The 18,390-nt window shown below is 42.7% G+C and overlaps 1 protein-coding gene and 1 long non-coding RNA gene across 7 annotated transcripts in view; one reads left to right on the top strand and one right to left on the bottom strand.

Moving 5' to 3' along the window:
- LOC125460073 (uncharacterized) overlaps positions 1-17,429 on the bottom strand; it is a 37,891-nt gene extending 20,462 nt beyond the window's left edge. Inside the window, exon 1 of one of the 2 annotated variants that reach the window (XR_007249166.2) lies at positions 16,807-17,429. This is a non-coding gene — a long non-coding RNA (uncharacterized LOC125460073). The remainder of the gene's footprint in view (positions 1-16,806) is intronic. The other variant, XR_007249167.2, reaches the window with a different exon arrangement.
- The window catches only part of ist1 (IST1 factor associated with ESCRT-III), a 28,753-nt gene continuing 27,736 nt past the window's right edge, over positions 17,374-18,390 (top strand). Inside the window, exon 1 of one of the 5 annotated variants that reach the window (XM_048547169.1) lies at positions 17,374-17,492. Coding sequence is in view for 3 of the 5 variants with exons in the window: in XM_059651734.1 (XP_059507717.1) it covers positions 18,224-18,374 (151 nt within the window). In the remaining 2 variants the exon portion in view is untranslated. Of the gene's footprint in view, positions 17,501-17,710; positions 18,375-18,390 lie in introns of those variants that run through there. The other 4 variants (XM_048547170.2, XM_059651734.1, XM_048547167.2 and 1 more) reach the window with 4 other exon arrangements.

Here is an 18,390-nt window from a genome sequence, read left to right as displayed (position 1 = left end):
GTGACCACCAGGCAGCGTAAGAAAACTAGACAGGCAATGCAGGAATCCCCTGTGGCCATTCCCCTGAAATACTGTTGAGGGGAATGGCCTCTCAGTGGAAAACAGCACCAGCCAAATTTATGGCACCACAGTTGTCACTGCTGCACAAAGGAGGAGCAAAATGTGTGGAAATGAAATTGTCCATTCCTCATGAGGATAGACTCAGGAGTCCATAATTCTTTCTGGCAAAAAGCCCCGAACCCTACCCATCCACTACCACCCACCTTTGCCTGGTCAAGTTCCTGCACACTTTGAACAACTTCCTCATTAAAGCCTCTCTCTTTCTTCACGTCAAAGGTGTGACTACGGGTATCTGCATGGGCCCCAGTTAAGGCTGTTTCTTTGTGGGGCACAGGGAACCTTCCTTATACCAGTCCTACTCAGGCCCCCAACAACAACTCTTCTTCTGGTACATCAATTACATCATCAGTGCTGCTTCCCTCTCTCATCCGGATTTGGAAAAGTTTATCAATTTTGCTTCCAACCTGTTTTCACCTTCACCTGATCTATCTTCGACTACTTCCTTCCTTGCCTTGACATCTCTGTTTCCATTTCTGGGGCCACCAATATCCACTACAAAAAGGGCTAAAGGAATCGAAAGATATGGAGGGAGGGCAGGATTAAAGTATTGAGCTCAATGACCAGCCATATTGAATGGTGGAGCAGACTTGAGGGCTTGAATGGCCTATACCTGCTCCTATCTTCTATGTTGTTTGGCCATTTTTTGAGTGGAAAAAAACAATGCTGAACTTTTTCTTGTAACTGCTCTGCCTCCTTATCATCACAAGTCCTTTCTGTGGCTCACGAAGAAGCTATATACTATGCTGCTCTTGCAGCAAAATTATTTTCTTGGAACAGGTCAATCCCGTCTATAGCTAAACTATGTAGAACCCTGACAGTTACTGTTTCAGACATTAGGTCACACTCTATGTGCATCCTATATACAAAGGGAAGTATATACTTTCTGCTGAAACCATTTATTAAAACTTTAGCATTTATGTCACTCAGGTGGAAATGTCATAACCTTCCCAACTAAAAGCGTTTGTGTTGCTCAGTTATCCCTAAATTTAAATAGGTTTACTTGACTCATTTGAGGAATAAAATGTTACTTTTCCTTTTGACAAGAATTCCTTGTAACTGTCAGGTACTTGAATTAAATGTTCCTGCACTCACAGCACTGTTTATATTTGATTTCATAGTTGTAGTTAGAGCTATAATTTGAACTGTGGTCCTTTCAGTCAGGATTTCTTTCTTTGTGTGCCCTCGATAAGTCTCAGGGATCTACTACCTTCCAGCAATCTAGAGAACAGTGTCTGTTGTGTGTGCTGTGGACACTTCAACCAGTTTATGTATTAAAAGCATTTTACCCAAGAGCTCTTGTTGCTCAGGCAGACAAAGAAACAAAAGTATGTGGTTCAACTTGATTTTATTAACAAAATATTTCTTATTAAAAAATACCAAAGTCCCACAATATTTATTTCTATCTAGCTCTATCCAACTGAGAAATTATATTACCCACAGTGATTCATATGTTCAAGTTGGACCACTGAATCTCCTTCTAGGCATGGTTCTTTTTCATGGAAGTGGATCTTACAGGTCAAGCAGATCTTCTCCTGGGTCTCCTTGGGTTGCTGCACGGTCTTCCAACATGAGTCTTGCTGTGAGTCTTCACTCCTGTAGCTTCCAGGTGTGTGTTTTTATCCACCTTACCCTGGATCTTCCCAAAATGTTCTGTAGCCTTTGGCCAATGGGGTCATGAGCAAGGTTCAAAGCATCCAATGGGGTCACACTAAAACTCTTCATGTTGCCATGTCGGGGAAGTATAAAGTGCACAACCTCAGACACTAGCTGAAAGTCAAAATGCCAGAAATTCTGTTCAAGTCTTCTCCAGTACACAACCCTTGGGCTGGTTGTGACTGAACCCAGAACATCTGTGACTTATTTGAGAGATAGTAGGAACTGCAGATGCTGGAGAATCTGAGATAACAAGGTGTAGAGTTGGATGAATACAGCAGGCCAAGCAGCATCAGAGGAGCAGGAAAGCTGATGTTTTTGGTCTGGACCCTTCTGGACGTTTCTAATGCTGCTTGGCCTGCTGTGTTCATCCAGCTCTACACCTTGTTATCTGTGACTTCTTTGACCTTGGTTTCCACTGTTCTCTGCCGCTGATAGCTGTTGGTTGATGTTTAATTTAGTTTCACCAATTTTCTATTAGGCCTGATTTCACTGGCTCTTAGTCAATTTAGAGTGTCCAATTTTGGGCCCATGATTGCTTGACCACATGTCCCACCTTCTAACAACGGACATGCTTAGGCATCTGGACATTATTGGAAACAGAACAGGTCTGCAGGGTTTTTCCATCTCCACACTTGTCTGCTTTCCGGAGGGACCACTCTCTCCGTGACCCCCTTGTCCGCTCCACACTCCCCTCCAACCCCACCACACCTGGCACTTTCCCCTGCAACCGCAGGAAATGCTACACTTGTCCCCACACCTCCTCCCTCACCCCTATCCCAGGCCCCAAGATGACATTCCACATTAAGCAGAGGTTCACCTGCACATCTGCCAATGTGGTATACTGCATCTACTGTACCCGGTGCGGCTTCCTCTACATTGGGGAAACCAAATGGAGGCTCGGGGACCGCTTTGCAGAATACCTACGCTCGGTTCGCAATAAATAACTGCACCTCCCAGACGCAAAACATTTCAACTCCCCCTCCCATTCCTTAGACGACATGTCCATCCTGGGCCTCCTGCAGTGCCACAACAATGCCACCTGAACGTTGCAGGAACAGCAACTCATATTCTGCTTGGGAACCCTGCAGCCCAATGGTATCAATGTGGATCTCCCCTCCCCCTACCACATCCCAAAACCAGCCCAGCTCGTCCCTACCTCCCTAACCTGGTCTTCCTCTCACCTATCCCCTCCTCCCACCTCAAGCTGCACCCCTATTTCCTACCTCCTAACCACATCCTGCCCCCTTGACCTGTCCATCCTCCCCGGACTGACCTATCCACACCCTATGTCCCCACCTACACTCACCTTTAGTGGCTCCATCCCCGCCTCTTTAACTTGTCTGTCTCCTCTCCATTTATCTTCTCCTTTATCCATCTTCGATCCACCTCCCCCTCTCTTTCTATTTATTTCAGAACCCTCTCTCCCTCCCCCTGTTCTGATGAAGGGTCTAAGCCCGAAACATCAGCTTTTGTGCTCCTAAGATGCTGTAGGCCTGCTGTGTTTATCCAGCTCCGCACTTTGTTAGCTCCATGTTATTTTTCGGTTACTGCTCTCGACAACAGTAATTGGCTTCACATGGAGGAAAACAGCCAAGTCTGTGTCAACTAACAATCAACTTTATTGGTTCATTAAAATTGACGTACAATTCACAGCTTTTTGTTAAGGAAGGGTAAAAAGCAGGCATGCAATCAGACAAGACTAAAATCTATATGCACACCCGCTAGGTTTGTCAGGTGTACCTAAACAGTCAAAGGATTTAAAATCTCATACCTGAGAATAAGAGCTCATGCTGGCCAGGCCATTCCCCAGGTACTCCATGTAATCTCAACGCTTCCAAACGTAGGGTCGTCTGCTTCAGCAAAGGTTGATCTCTGGAGTTTTTGCTGCTGGAGTGCCAGAAATACTTGATTTTTATCCTTTTTCTTCATCTTCCCAAACTTCTCATTGGTTCTAGTTCACCTGGCGAGCCTACGTCTTTTCATTTTTGGCTTGCCCCAAAGTTTCCTCATTACTCTTCCACCAAATAATGACTTATATCTTCTACCATTCCTCTGAGTTGACTCAATTCAAGCTGGTTCCAGCCAGTACAAGACAGTGGCTGAGGCTCAGGTAACCTGTGTTCAAAAGCTGCTGTTTTCATGTGTGAGCAGCCCTTGGCCAACAGCTCTCTCTTCTTGATCCAAGGGTATTTTAGAATCATCATTTTCCTTTCATTCTGCTATCTGCTCATGGGATTGCCATTGACCCCTAGTGGGCATGATAAATCTGCAGTATGTCCATTTATGTTAAGAAGTCTAACTAGTTAATTAAAAATAAAACAAACAACTACTTAATTCACATAATCCCTTTTGTAATAATAATCGTCCCTTCTGTTTTGTTAAGAGTTTCAACTTCTAACTTGCAAATAATTTCACTTTTCCACTTTCTGAGCTGATACACATTAAGTATTACAATTACCAATGTATATAAAATCAATATTATAACTGCATCACCCATGGATGTGTTTGAACATTAGATCTCCAATTCCAAAACTTACTCCAAAATCAGGAGTCATGCAACACCTCATTTGCCTTATCGCCAGGAGTTCTAATTATTTTGGTGTTTAGTCAGTTGATGAATTATTTCCTTTGCCTCTTCTACAATCTCTTACCTTTGGCATAGATTGTCGCTGCCGTTGCCATGTAGTACATCTGACCCACAAATGCACGTTGCAAAATAACTGATTATTCACAGGCAAAACAGACGATGAACAATATTCATAAGTACTGACCCCAATGAATCACTGTTTTACCACAGCCATCATTACCTGATGGTCGCTCAATAAATAAGCTTACAAACTGACTAATGGTTTTTAAGGGTGATTTTTCATTTTCTGTGTTCTCTTTACCAGTACCCCCTCCTTTTTTTTTATACAAATAGCTTCTTGGGATCATTTGCATGTAACATTCAAGGGATATCCCCTGGTAAATTAAGTTATCTGCTGACATGGTGGTACTTTTAACCCTTTTTATGTCTAAATTCGTCCTTGTGGCTTTGGAGCCGGTCCTTGGATGCAAACTTCCCCCTGCATTCTCCCACAACTGCGTTTGCTTGCAGCAAAAGTATTTTGGTTCCCTATTAGTATGGCCTGGAGTGTTGAATCTTGCTAGTATCTGTACAGCTTATCCCACATTTCTCCCACTGTGCAAACTCATTCTCTGTATTGACCGAGTGGTATTTCAGTGATGCACTGTTCCTTGCTCATCCCTGGCATTTGTCAAGTCATACAGTTTACTAGGTCCAAATAAAGACCGGCTGTTACCACATAATCACTTCCCAAGAAATGTTCCTGCTGCTGGGTGTGTCGTTGCAGGACCCGCCCAGTGCTGTACGAGTGTGGGTCCAACCTGTACACTAGTTACTTGTCCTACATGTGAGTGTCCTGTAAACTCAGTAAGAATAATTTTTGCTTCGATTTTCCAGGTATATTGATGTAAAGTGCATGCGTTTATGGTGGTTCAGGATACTCCTGTGTCTCAAAGGAAAATGATAGGGTGGCCTTCAACACTGCTATCCATCAGGGGTCTTCCCGTTCTGTCTGTTCTGGCATCACACCTCCATGTCAGAGAGGCCTGAATTTGTCATTGTGAGCTGGGGTACAATTTGCTGGTTGCCTCAATTGGCTGTACATCATTTTGTGGCATGGGCTGGGGTCCCTCTAGTGGCAAGAATTGGGCCTGTGCTTGACTATCCCACCACCCTGCCAAGGGGTTGGACAGTCTCCAGCATGGTGCCCCACTCCTTCACAGATAAAACACCATTTATCACTTCCCACGGTTTGTCTGCTGCCCATGAAGGTGGGTGGGGTTCCTCAGCATGGACCCTTTTCTTCATATTTTTCAGGGCCTTCGGCACTGTTAGCCAGTGCCATCCTAGATATGTTAGTCTTATTTGGATTTCTCCTCTTTCTTTGCCATGCTCTTGTGTATGTGGCATCTGTCATGTCAAACAGGTCACCAGCTTTTATTTAAGTCCTCTGTGCCATGTGATACCAAGGTCCATAACTGTAGCAACTTCTTCGGTCCTGTAGGTTATGGCCATCTAAATCCAGCCCACAAATATTCTGAAACACTGGCCAGACTCGGGCAGCAAAAGCTGTCGGGTGCTCCCCTTTCCTCTGCCTACACTTATTCAGTGATTCTACATGATCACCTCTATCAGCTGCCATGGCCATTAAAACAGCTTCCATTAACAGAGTGAATGTTCCATGTCCATTAGCTCTCTCTTGATAGGGCCGTAAAAAACATTTGGGTGTACACACATTAATATTAATCTCATCTCCTCCTCATCATCCAACCTATGTGTCATTCTCTGGGAGTCTGTAAACAGCTCCAGAGGAGCATCCTGGAGCTGACATGTGCCGACAAATTTGTCAATATTGATCAGTTCTGATAGTCCAAAGGAAGTGGAACCTTCTCTGGTGTGACTTGTCAATACAAGAGCCATTGGAGCAGGCAAGGCTGGGTCCCCCCCGCAACTTTTCTCTTGAAAGAGAACAGGGAGTCCCATTCCTGGTTACCTTCCTCTCCGTACATAGCAGCTTCAGCTGCTAAACCTCTACAGTCTAAATCTCTACTTCCTCCCTCTTCCTCTTCAAAGGATGGGGGTGTGAAGGCACACATTATGCCTTGCTGAGCCAAGATGTGGCTGCGTAATTTCTCTATCTCTCTCAAATACTCTGTGCGATTCCCCTGCATTGTTCCTTTCCTGGGCTGTGTTATGTTTCATGGCAGTCTTCAAATCACTGCACTTCTTTTTCAATGCCTCTTTCTCCCAAGATCTTCCTTAAATGTTACCTCATCTTTATTTCTCTCTCATTTCACATACCGTATCCCATTCTGTTTCATGCAGTGAAATAATTCTCAGCATTTTCTGTAAGCCTGCTTATCTCCTTTCGAAGGTCTTTGACCTCAGCTTGTAGCTTCAGTTTTTCCTGCTCACTTTCTCCCAAGTCCTTTAGCATTCTGACTGCTACAGCATTTTGCAGTTTTTTAATTTTTCTGTCTGACAAATTCCCTTGGACAATTTCCGAAAGGTTTTCTCAGTGGTTTTTCCCTCACTGCTGGAATGACCAGCATACTCTCTGTATTGCAGCCACTTCCCCATTACACATGTTTGGGGGAGTCCCCTCCAATCAAAACTCTCCAAATTCCCAGAGCTTGGAAATTCCCTTTGCTTTGTCATCCTGGGTTAATACTGCTTCCTTAAACCCAGCGATATTAGGAACTGCAGATGCTGGAGAATCTGAGATAACAAGGTGTAGAGCTGGAAGAACACAGCAGGTCAGGCAGCATCAGAGGAGCAGGAAAGCTGATGTTTTGGGCCCAGACACTTCTTCAGAAAAGTGTGTTCAGAAAAGTCTGAAGAAGGGTCTAGGCCCAAAACGTTAGCTTTCCTGCTCCTCTGATGCTGCCTAACCTGCTGTGTTCATCCTGTTCTACACCTTGTTTACTCAAACCCAGACTCTGGTTCTCTCTGCTCTTTGCTGATCAGGTCCGACTCTCTGCTGATTCAACAGAGAGATTTATCCTCAAGCTCAGCCACTGTCTCTGTCTGAGACAACAGTTAACCTGAGTACACTTTTGGTTAAGTCCGACATTGGAGCAGTAACAGAGATAATGGGAACTGCAGATGCTGGAGATTCCAAGATAATAAAATGTGAGGCTGGATGAACACAGCAGGCCAAGCAGCATCTCAGGAGCACAAAAGCTGACGTTTCGGGCCTAGACCCTTCATCAGAGATGATGATGAAGGGTCTAGGCCCGAAACGTCAGCTTTTGTGCTCCTGAGATGCTGCTTGGCCTGCTGTGTTCATCCAGCCTCACATTTTATTATATTGGAGCAGTAAAACTGCTTCTTGTCGACGCCCACCCAGAGACGCCAAATTTTGTTGACTGATCATCACTCTTAACTAAAGTTATTGGCTCTGCACATACAGGAAAAGAGTCAAGTCTGTATCAACAAAGACTTGCATTGATATGATGCTTTCAATGACATTAGGATATCATAAAGTGCTTTACAGCCAATGAAATGCTTATTAATGCGCAGTTACTCTTGCAATGTAGGTAACAATGCAGCTAGTTAACACAAATCAAACTATCACAAGCAACAATGTAATGCTAATTAAATAACCTTTTTTTGTTGATTGAGAGATAACGACTAGCCAGAACTCTAAGAAGAATTATCTTCTGTTCTTTGAAATAGTGCCATGGGCTCTTTACAATCTGTTGGTCAATGCAGCTTGCTGTGTTCCTCCAGCTCCACACTGTATTGACTCTGACTCCAGCATCTGCAGTCCTTGCTATCTCTGATATGAGGTTTAATCATCCAAAAGCTGACTGTGCAGAGCAGATGAAAAGTCATCTAGACTCAAAACATTGGGTTGCTCTCTCTCTGTGGATGCTACCTGACCTGCTGTGATTGCCCACTATACAAGACCAGATCATATTAATTCAGAGCAGGACAGAACTACAGTGCTTCAATGGAGGCTACATAGCATTGGTAATGTCAGTTAGAAGGGAGACGAAAAGTTTGCATAAAAACCAGTCAGCTTGCGAACCAACCAACAACTCCAACCACAACCCGAGCTACAGATCTTCGTTAAAACATTTCTTCTATGTTCTTTGCAGCCTTCAACATGTTGTCAATGATGATGAACATCTAGCCAAGATCCTCCCTATGCCTCTATTTCATGCCTTCAAACAACCACCAAACCTTAAACAAATTATTGTTTGCAGCAAACTACCCAGCCTTTACGACAAGATCAACCACAACACCACACAACCCTGCCATGGCAACCTCTGCAAGACAGGTCAGATCATTGACATGGACACTACTAACACATCTGGGAACACCACCCACCATGTGCATGGCATGGCTCAGCCAATGTTGTCTATCTCATACACTGCAGGCAAGGATGCCTCAGGGCATGGCAAGACCATGCAGACGTTACAATGACGGTTGAACGGACACTGCGCAACAACTGCCACACAGGAATGTTCCCTCACAGTTGGGGAACACTTCAGCCGTCAAGATCATTCAGCTTCCAATCTTCAGTTAAGCATTCTCCATGATGGACTCTGCGATACACAACAATGCAGAATTGCTGAGCACAGACTCATAGCCAAATTTCATACCCATGAAGACAGCCTCAACCGTGATCTTGAATTCATATCAGGCTACCGCTGATCCCGCCAAACTGCTCTGTCTCTGTAAAATCTTTGCCAAAATTCACTGGACTCTGGGGTGGTTCCCACAGATTGGAAAACAGCCAATGTGACGCCACTGTTTAAAAAAGGAAGTAGACAAAAAGCAGGTAACTATAGGCCGGTTAGCTTAGCTTCGGTAGTGGGGAAAATGCTTGAATCTATCATTAAGAAAGAAATAGCAAGACATCTGGATATAAATTGTCCCATTGGGAACACTCAGCTTGGGTTCATGAAGGGTAGGTCATGTTTAACTAATTTGGTGGAATTCTTTGAGGACATTACTTGCATGGTGGGCAATGGGGAACCTGTAGATGTGGTGTATCTGGGTTTCCAGAAGGCATTTGACAAGGTGCCACACCAAAGGCTGCTACACAAGATAAAGTTGCATGGTATTACAGGTAATGTATTGGCATGGACAGAGGATTGGTTGACCAATAGAAAGCGAAGAGTTGGGGAAATGGGTGTTTTTCTGGTTGGCGGTCAGTGGCTAGTGTCGTGCCTCAGGGATCAGTGTTGGGCCCTCAAATGTTTACAATTTACATAGATGATTTGGAGTTGGGGACTAAGTGTGGTGTGGCAAAATTTGCAGATGACACTAAGGTGAGTGGTGGAGCAAAGTGTGCAGAAGACACTGAAAGTCTGCAGAGGGACATAGATAGTCTAAGTGAGTGGGCAAAGGTCTGGCAGATGGAGTACAATATTGATAAGTGTGAAGTCATCCATTTTGGTAGGAATAAGAGCAAGATGGACTATGTTTTAAATGGTAAAAATTTGGAGCACGCTGCTGTGCGAAAGGACTTGGGTGTCCTTCTGCATGAATCGCTGAAGGTGGGATTGCAGGTGCAGCAGGTAATTAAAAAGGCAAATGGAATTTTGTCTGCCATTGCTCAGGGGATGGAGTTTAAAAACAGGGAGGCTATGCTGCAGCTGTGCAGGGTCCTGGTGAGGCCACCCCTGCAGTACTATGTGCAGTTTTGGCCTCCTTACTTGAGAAGAGATATACTAGCACTGGAGGGGGTGCAGAGGAGATTCACTCGGTTGATTCCAGCATTGAGAGGGTTGGATTATGAGGAGAAACTCAGTGGACTGGGCTTATACTCATTGGAATTCAGAAGAATGAGGGGAGATCTTATAGAAACAAAAATGATTATGAAGGGAATAGATAAAGTGGAGGCAGGGAGGTTGTTTCTGCTAGCAGGTGAAACTAGGACTAGAGGGCATCGCCTCAAAATAAAGGGAAGCAGATGTAGGACTGAGGTCAGGAGGGACTTCTTCACCCAAAGGCTTGTGAATCTGTGGAATTCCCTACTCAGTGAAGCCGTTGAGGCTACCTCACTGAATGTTTTTAAGGCAAGGCTCAATAAATTTTTGAACTGTAAAGGAATTAAGGGTTATGGTGAGTGGGCAGGAAAGTAGAGCTGAGTCTCAAAGATCAGGTGGGGCAGGCTCGAGGGGCCAGATGGCCTACTCCTGCTCCTAGTTCTTCCGTTCTTATGTTCCTTACTTTCCTGTTTTGATAACATCACCTTGATAATTGTTATGATCTCTCTACCTTAATTAATTGGTACAGTTTTGATTACTTATTACACGCTCTCTCTCACTCACACATACACAGATAAATCTATGGAGTGAATCATTTCATCCAAGCTGTTTTGTTTCTTTGCAGATACATTCTATTTTGTTCAAAAAACACAATTTGTCGTCTCAGTTAGACAGATTGGCATCTTAAAAAAGCCTGCAATTGGAATAAAACCAAACTTATTCCAGGTTAAAACTCTGAGACAGTTTCTGAACAAGGCCTTACACCTACAATTCAGTGTCTGACCTAAGATGTCACCTTTTGTATATTCCCATCGCTCTGCCTTATTGTCACGGCAGCTACAGGGGTGACCTGTCCCTGCTTACACCAAAGCGGCCCATGTTTGAAAGACAGAAAATGGCCAACGAGGACTAAACAAGATGGGGCGGTCTGCTCTAATATTTACAGTGAAACATAATACTATCTTGTTCAGAGCTACCCAAGGTCGTATAAACGTCCTGCCACCCATCATCTGAGACCGTTTTGATAAGAGGATGCCTAAGAACAGACAAATTACTGTAGTCTCATTAATGATATTGACCCACTAAAGACATAGTACCAGGGGTGTAAATCTTAGCTCATGAACCCATCAGATTAATTCTCTAAACAGCTGCAAAAAAAGATAAAGATATTTCGTAATAATTAGCTTTTTACCTACAGAATTAAGAAATAGCCTCTAGTTTAAGAATTATTCAGATAATCACAGAAGTAGGTTTCAACATATAACCAGAACATAACACAAGCAGTAGGAGAAAAAGCACTTAAACCCAGAAGTGCAAGTTAATTAGCTTTAGGACACGCCTTATTTTACACCCCAAACAAGATAGATGCATCCAACTCATTAGCTATAAAGTGCTAGCAGTAAAAGTAGCTGCATAACTTTACACTTTATAACTAATCTTAACAGGTATTAATCATATAACTATTAGCTAAAACTAACTTTATTTTATTTATATTTGGAATGGTGGGAAATATAAAACGAATGATTAAGTTTGATAAAGGTGGCACACATAATAGCAGGAATAACAGAATTAAAACAGCCCTTAGAGATGAGAAAGTCTATGACAGTCCAGAAAGAGTGTAACTAATAACTTTTGCAATGCAAATTGATCGGACGCATTGAAAGATCCCAAGTCCTGGAGATTACAATGACTCATAAACACCATGAGATTATGAAAACCTGGGGCTGTCCCTAAGAATTGATTAGGTGTCCCCTGGGATTGGGTGTTTGGATTAAGGGGAAGGACAGTGACCACGTTGTATTTGATTATTGTAACAAAATGTATAAAAATGCTGTGTTTCTTTGTAAAATCAGAGTGTGTCATTGATCTCTCTTCCGATCTGAGCCAAAGATAAGGGAAGAAGTGTTTTCTCACGTCGAGAACAGATTTGGGGAAGACTCTTTGGTCTTCTCTCTGCATTAACTGGTTTCTGGTTGACTAAACACCTCTCACTTGTCTGAATCCTTCCTGCCTTTTGAGTTTTTGTCCCTGGTTGGGGGATACACTCCCACAAAGCACAGCACTGACATCGACTTTATAAACACTTTACTCGCTTTCTAACACTCTTGGTCACCTGCAGAGACTTATTATCTGGCACGCCATTCACACCAATTGTATGATCTATTGGTCTCTCTGCCTACAAACTCTGTGTCTGTGTGCTCTCCTTTCTCACTGCACCTGACAAAGGGGCTGTGTTCCGAAAGCTTGTGATTTCAAGTAAATCTATTGGACTATAACCTGATGTCATAGGGCTTCTGATTTTGTTCACCCCAGTACAATACTGGCACCTCCATATCACCCCTTATTCTGAGATTATGCCCTTTGCCCTTAGACTCTCCCATAAGGTATAAGAATCTATGTGCATTCTCCTTGCCAAATGCTCCAAGAATTATGCATATTTCAAAAAGGTGCTTCTTATTCTTCTACATTCCAACAAGTGCAGGCCCAAATTACACAACCTCTCCTCAACAGACTCTCCTTCCATATCTGGCATCAGGCTAGTGAACCTTATATCCAATGCCAATATACCATTCCTTAGAAAAGGGTCCCAAAACTGTTCATAGTATTCAAGTCAAGTCTGATTAATGACTGATACATTTTTAGAAAAAATCTCCCTACTTTTGTACTCTATTCACTTTGAAATAAAAGCCAAAATTCCTTTGATGTGTAGGTGTTAATATTGGACTGGGTTGGAAAAAGTCAAAAATCACACAACACCAGGTTACAGCCCAACAGGTTTATTTGAAAACACAAGCTTTCACAGTGTTGCTCCTTCATCAGGTGTAGTGATAGAAGCATTAAGCCACAGAATTTATGAGTAAAAGATCATACAACTGATGCAAATGTATGGAATAAGCATAAAATGGCTGGCTGACTCCCTCCTGTTGAATCTTTAAATAGTTAGCAAGGAGATGCAAATTTCATCTGATTAAAATGCAAATCCCAGAATTTCTTCTGAGTCACTGCCCCGCGATAACTAAAGGTTTCATCAGTGTATACAACAAGTGACATCTCAGGTCAGACAATGAAATTTAGGTGAGAGGCCTTGTTTAGAAATATTCTGTGTTTTAACCTTGATTTCGGCTGGTTTTATTTCCAAAGCAGGAATTTGTAAAATGTCCCAGTGACTGACTATGTCTACAAATTGGGTGTTTTTTGAACTAAATAGAATATACCCACAAATACAAATCTGCAAATGAAAATTCACCACATAGACCTCTATGGGGCAAGACAGTGAGTGTGACAGAGGGTCTGTGTGAATGTGTTTATGTACGTGTGTTTGTGTAGTGCGACATGAACCCAAGATCATGGTTGAGGGCCATCCTCATGGGCACTGAATTTGGCAATTAGCCTCTGCTCGGCGACTCCACATTGTTGTGTATCCAGAACTCATGTTCACCCAGAGATCCGAGGCGAACGCCCTTGACTGCTGAAGTGCTCTCCTACTGGGAAGGATCAACCCTGTCTAGCATTTGTTATACAGTGTCCATTCATCCGTCATTGTAGCATCTGCATGGTTTCGCTAATATACCATGCCCCAGGGCATCCTTTCCTGCAGCATATGATATAGATAACATTGGCCAAGTCACACAAGTATCTGCCATGCACGTGGTGGGTGTTCCTACATGTGATGGTAGTATCCATGTTGATGATCTAACATGTCTTGCAGAGGTTGCCATGACAGGGTTGTATGGTGTTGTGGTCGATGTTATCCTGAAAGCGGGGTGGTTTGCTTCGAACAATGGTTTGTTTAAGGTTTAGTTGCTGTTTGAAGGCGAGAAGTGGAGGCGTATGGAAGATCTTGGTGAGGTGCTCATTGTTATCAATGTGTTGCAGGCTGCGAAGAACATGGTGTAGTTTCTTCGCTCCGGGAAGTACTGGATGATGAAGGGTACCTTATCTGTCATATTCTGCGTCTGTCTTCTGAGGAGGTCATTACCGTTTCTTGCTGTGGGCCATTGGAACTGGCAATCAATGAGTTGAGCATCGTATACAGTCCTAATGAGGTCGTCCTTCAAAACCTTCAGGTGTCCATTGTGTTCCTCCTCACCTGAGCAGATCCTGTGAATGTGTAAGGTTTGTCCGTTGGGGTTGGCTTTTTAAAATATATTTAGTGTGGAAGCTAAAGAAGTATAGCATTGTGAGGCTATCGTAGGTTTGCAGGAGATTGAGATACTGAGGTGTATCTCCTTGATGGACATGCATGTGTCCAAGAATGAGACTGTTTCTGAAGAGTAGTCCTTGGTAAGTCTGATGGTGGGACGAAACTTGTTGATATTAGTATGTAGTTGTTTCAGTGATTCCTTGCCATGAGTCCAAAGGAAGAAAATGTCACCAATCTATCTGGTGTAAAGCCATGAGCTTGGGTTCATGTTGCACGACAGGTGATCCCACCACATTCTGTCTCTCTCTCACACACACACGCCTATGGGGTGAATGTGCATTTGCAGATACTTTTTATTTTGTTCAAAAAGCACAATTTGTAGACACAGTCAGTCAATGGGGCATTTTACAAATTCCTGCTTTGGAAATAAAACCAGTCTGGCTCCAGGTTGAAATACAGACAGATTCTAAACAAGGCCTCACATCTAAAATGCATTGCCTGACCTGAGATACACTATGAAAACTTTTAGTTAACATGAGAAAGTGACTCGAAACAAACTCTAGGATTTGCATTTTAGTCAATCAAAACTAACTGAGGGAGTCAGCCAGCCATTTTAGGTTTATTCAATGCATTTGCATCAATTGTGTGATAATTTACTTATAAACTATGTGTCCTAATGCCTCTCTCACTACACCCGATGAAGAAGCAACGCTTTGAAAGCTAGTTTTTTCAAATAAACCTGTTGGACTATAACCTGGTGTTCTGTGTTTTTTGACAAAATTCCTTTGGTTTTCTTATTGCCTGCTGAACTTCAATACAAGCTTTTAACGATTTATGGATGAGGACTCTAAACACCCTCTGTTCTGAAGCTTTCTGCAGTCTCTATCCATTAAAATAATATTCAGCTCCTACATTCCTCCTGTGACAATGCACAACGTCAAGTTTCCCCACATTATATTCCATCTGCCAAGATTTTGCCCACTTAGTTGACCTGTCAATATCCCTTTGCAGACTATTTGTGACATCCTCATCATAGTCATATAGCACAGAAACAGAACCTTCTATCCAACCAATCCATGCCAAATATAATAACAAATTAAACTAGTCCCATCTGCTAGTTCCCAGCCCATATCTATCCAAACTTTTCCTATTCATATATCTATCCAAATGTCTTTTAAATGTTGTAAATGTACCCACATTCACCACATCCTCAGGAACTTCGTTCCACAAGCGAACCACCCTTTGTGAATAAAATTGCCCCCTAAGTATTTTTTAAAAATCGCTCTCTTCTCACCTTAAAAATGCATTGTTTAGTTTTGAAATCCCACATTCTAGAGAAAAGACAACTATCATTAACTCTATCTATACCCCTCATTATTTCCTAAACTTCTATTAGGTCACCTCTCAAACACCTTACCACCAATGAAAAAAGACACAGGCTATTCAGACTTTCCTTATATATCAAACCTTTCATACCCTGCAACATCCTGGTAACTCTCTTCTGAACCCTCTCCAGCTTAACAATATTCTTCCTATAACTGGACAACCAGAACTGGATACATTATTACACAACAGGCCTCACCAATGTCCTGTATAACCTCAACATGACTTCCCAACTCCTATACTCAAATACTGAGCAGTGAAGGCAAGCAAGAGTGCCAAACGCCTTTTAATCATCTATTTGTGATGCAAACTTCAAAGAATTATGTACCTGCACCCATAGGTCCCTTTGTTCTACAACAATATCCAAGGCTCTACTATTAATTGTAAAAGATCTAGCCTTGCTTATTGTACCAAAAGAGCAATTACTCAAATTTATCCAGATTGAACTCCATTTGCCATTTTTGAGCCCACTGACTCCTTTGTAATCTTAGAGAACCTTCTTCACTGTCTACTATGCCACCAATTTTGGTGTGGTCTGCTTACCCACCCAATTTTCTTCCACTTGCAAACCTGCCTATAGTACATTCACTTGCCTCATCCAACTCATTTATATTGTAAATAATTGTAGTCCAACCACGGATTCCTGTGCACACTTGTTACAGGTTACCATCCTGAAAATACTCTCTGGTCACAACTCTATTAGTTGGCCAATCATCTATGTTAATGGACTATCTTTAACATCATGGGTTTTTAACTGCGTTTAGTACTACATTACTAAACACCTTCTGAAATTCCAAGTACACTACACCCACTACTTCCCCTTTATCTAATCTGCACGTTACCTTCTCAGAGAATTGTAGCTAATTTGTCAGGCATGATTTTCTCCTGATGAAGCTGTATTGACTTTCTTGATTACTTTATACATTTCTAAATTCTCTGCTATGACACAATAAACTCTAGGAGTTGCCCAATAAAAGCTGCAAAGATATTGGGCCTAAGGATTTCTTGAAGACTACTATTAGTGCTTCCACTGTGTCTGCAGCTATTGCCTTTAATATCCTACAATGCATTCCATCATGCCCATAGGACTTATGTCTTTGGTCCTATTAATTCCCCCTACACTTTTTATCCAGTGATAATTATTGCATTTATTTCCTCTCCCTTTTTGCCCATGGAATATTTAGTATTCATGGGAAGCTGTTAGTGTCTCCTACCACGGAACATTGAAGCAAAGTACTTATTCAAATCCTCTGCCATTTCCTGGTTCCTGTGTTATTGACCCCTTTGAGGAGGAGGCTGGACACATGTTCACTTTTGCTTCTCTCTTTCTTCTTGTAAGTTAAAAAAGTCTCTTTCCGTACATCTTGATATTACTTGTGCATTTGTCCTCAAACTGTGTTTTGGTCACAGAAATGCCTTCAGAATGAATGATTTTATACCGCCCAAGCTGTATTTGCTCTCCTAATGTAGAGAAAACCGCATTCATGAGCGGAGAGTTCAATATTCCTTCGCCAGCAAAAGTGTTGAGGATAAAAGAGCGGTCACCATCTCCGGACAACACCAGGCACGATAGCTACAACAATACCCGTGATATTCTACAGTTCTCAATTGCCACAGTTCTCTGCGCTTTTTCATATTAATACGATACACTTTCACCCTAACTCTTGTTAATCTGAATTGTCACGAAATGCAGATTATTGAAGAATAAGACACAACCCCGTAATCTAGCAAAACTTTGCCAAAATGTAACCGTTGGAACCAACCCCAGTCAAAAAGGCATTGCGTCACATCCGGCGTTGCAGCTGTGGGGGGCAGGTGATCGGTGACGTCGCTGAGGTTCCATCAGGTGATCGGTGACGTGACAGAGGCTGTGACTGTGGTGCTTTCTGAGGGTCGTTAGGTGAGTGGGTGAGTCGGCGGAGAGAGGGGGTGTTCGCTGCACCGGCCCAGCCTGGCTGAGCTGAGTGGACCGGGTCTGGCGGCGTCGTGTTCCTGGCAAACCCTGGGCCTCAGACACTTCTCTGAGTGCCGTTTCTTAGCATCCCTCAACTTATTTCCGTGTTTCCATGCTCAAGCGGCTGTTAAGGCCTAAAGTGAATAACTTACTGAAGCCTGAGTCTTGTAAATAAAGTTTGAGGGTTAGACCCGGTTTAACCGATTTTAACTTAGCACTGATCACAGGAACGAACTGTGGGAGCCTGGCTTTGATGCTGGCTCTGATCGAGCTGGAGAAACTTTTACATTCTTTTGTCGGTGTTAAGGGTTATTGTTAAAACAGTTTCTTTCGTTGATGCTGCTTTAAGTAGAATTAAAAGCAGTACTGTTTGGATCAATATTGGGTTACTGTCACATTCTCACTTAATTCTCGGCGAAACGGTTGCGGAGCGCAAACGCCACTCTGGAGATCTGCACGCCTCACCGAACCCCACTGTTGGCTTTTGGATGAACTCTGGAATGAAAATGAAATATGCCAATGTGCTATTTGGGGAAGAGTGAAGAATTCATGTATCTCAATCTGCCCCCAGATCATTTCATTGCTGTCTGTTCACATTGACTATCCCTTGCCTGCATTATAACTGAAAATGGTTCATGGGGTGAAAGCAAGATACTTGAATATTAGATTTTTAAAAAATGATTATTTTGTGGAGTGTGTATACTGTTGAAAAGTCATGTGTTTGTTGCTCATTCTTAATAGCCTGTGGATTGAGTGGCTTGCCAGGCTGTTTCAGAGGGTGGTTAATTCAAATCCCTGTTGGCTGCAGTTACATGTATGTCATAACAGGTAAGGAAGGAAAATT

This window comes from Stegostoma tigrinum, chromosome 16, assembly GCF_030684315.1.
Source record: "Stegostoma tigrinum isolate sSteTig4 chromosome 16, sSteTig4.hap1, whole genome shotgun sequence".
Classification (NCBI taxonomy): domain Eukaryota; kingdom Metazoa; phylum Chordata; class Chondrichthyes; order Orectolobiformes; family Stegostomatidae; genus Stegostoma; species Stegostoma tigrinum.
Note: the sequence above shows the minus strand (reverse complement) of the source record. Positions and strands in the feature narration are given on the sequence as shown.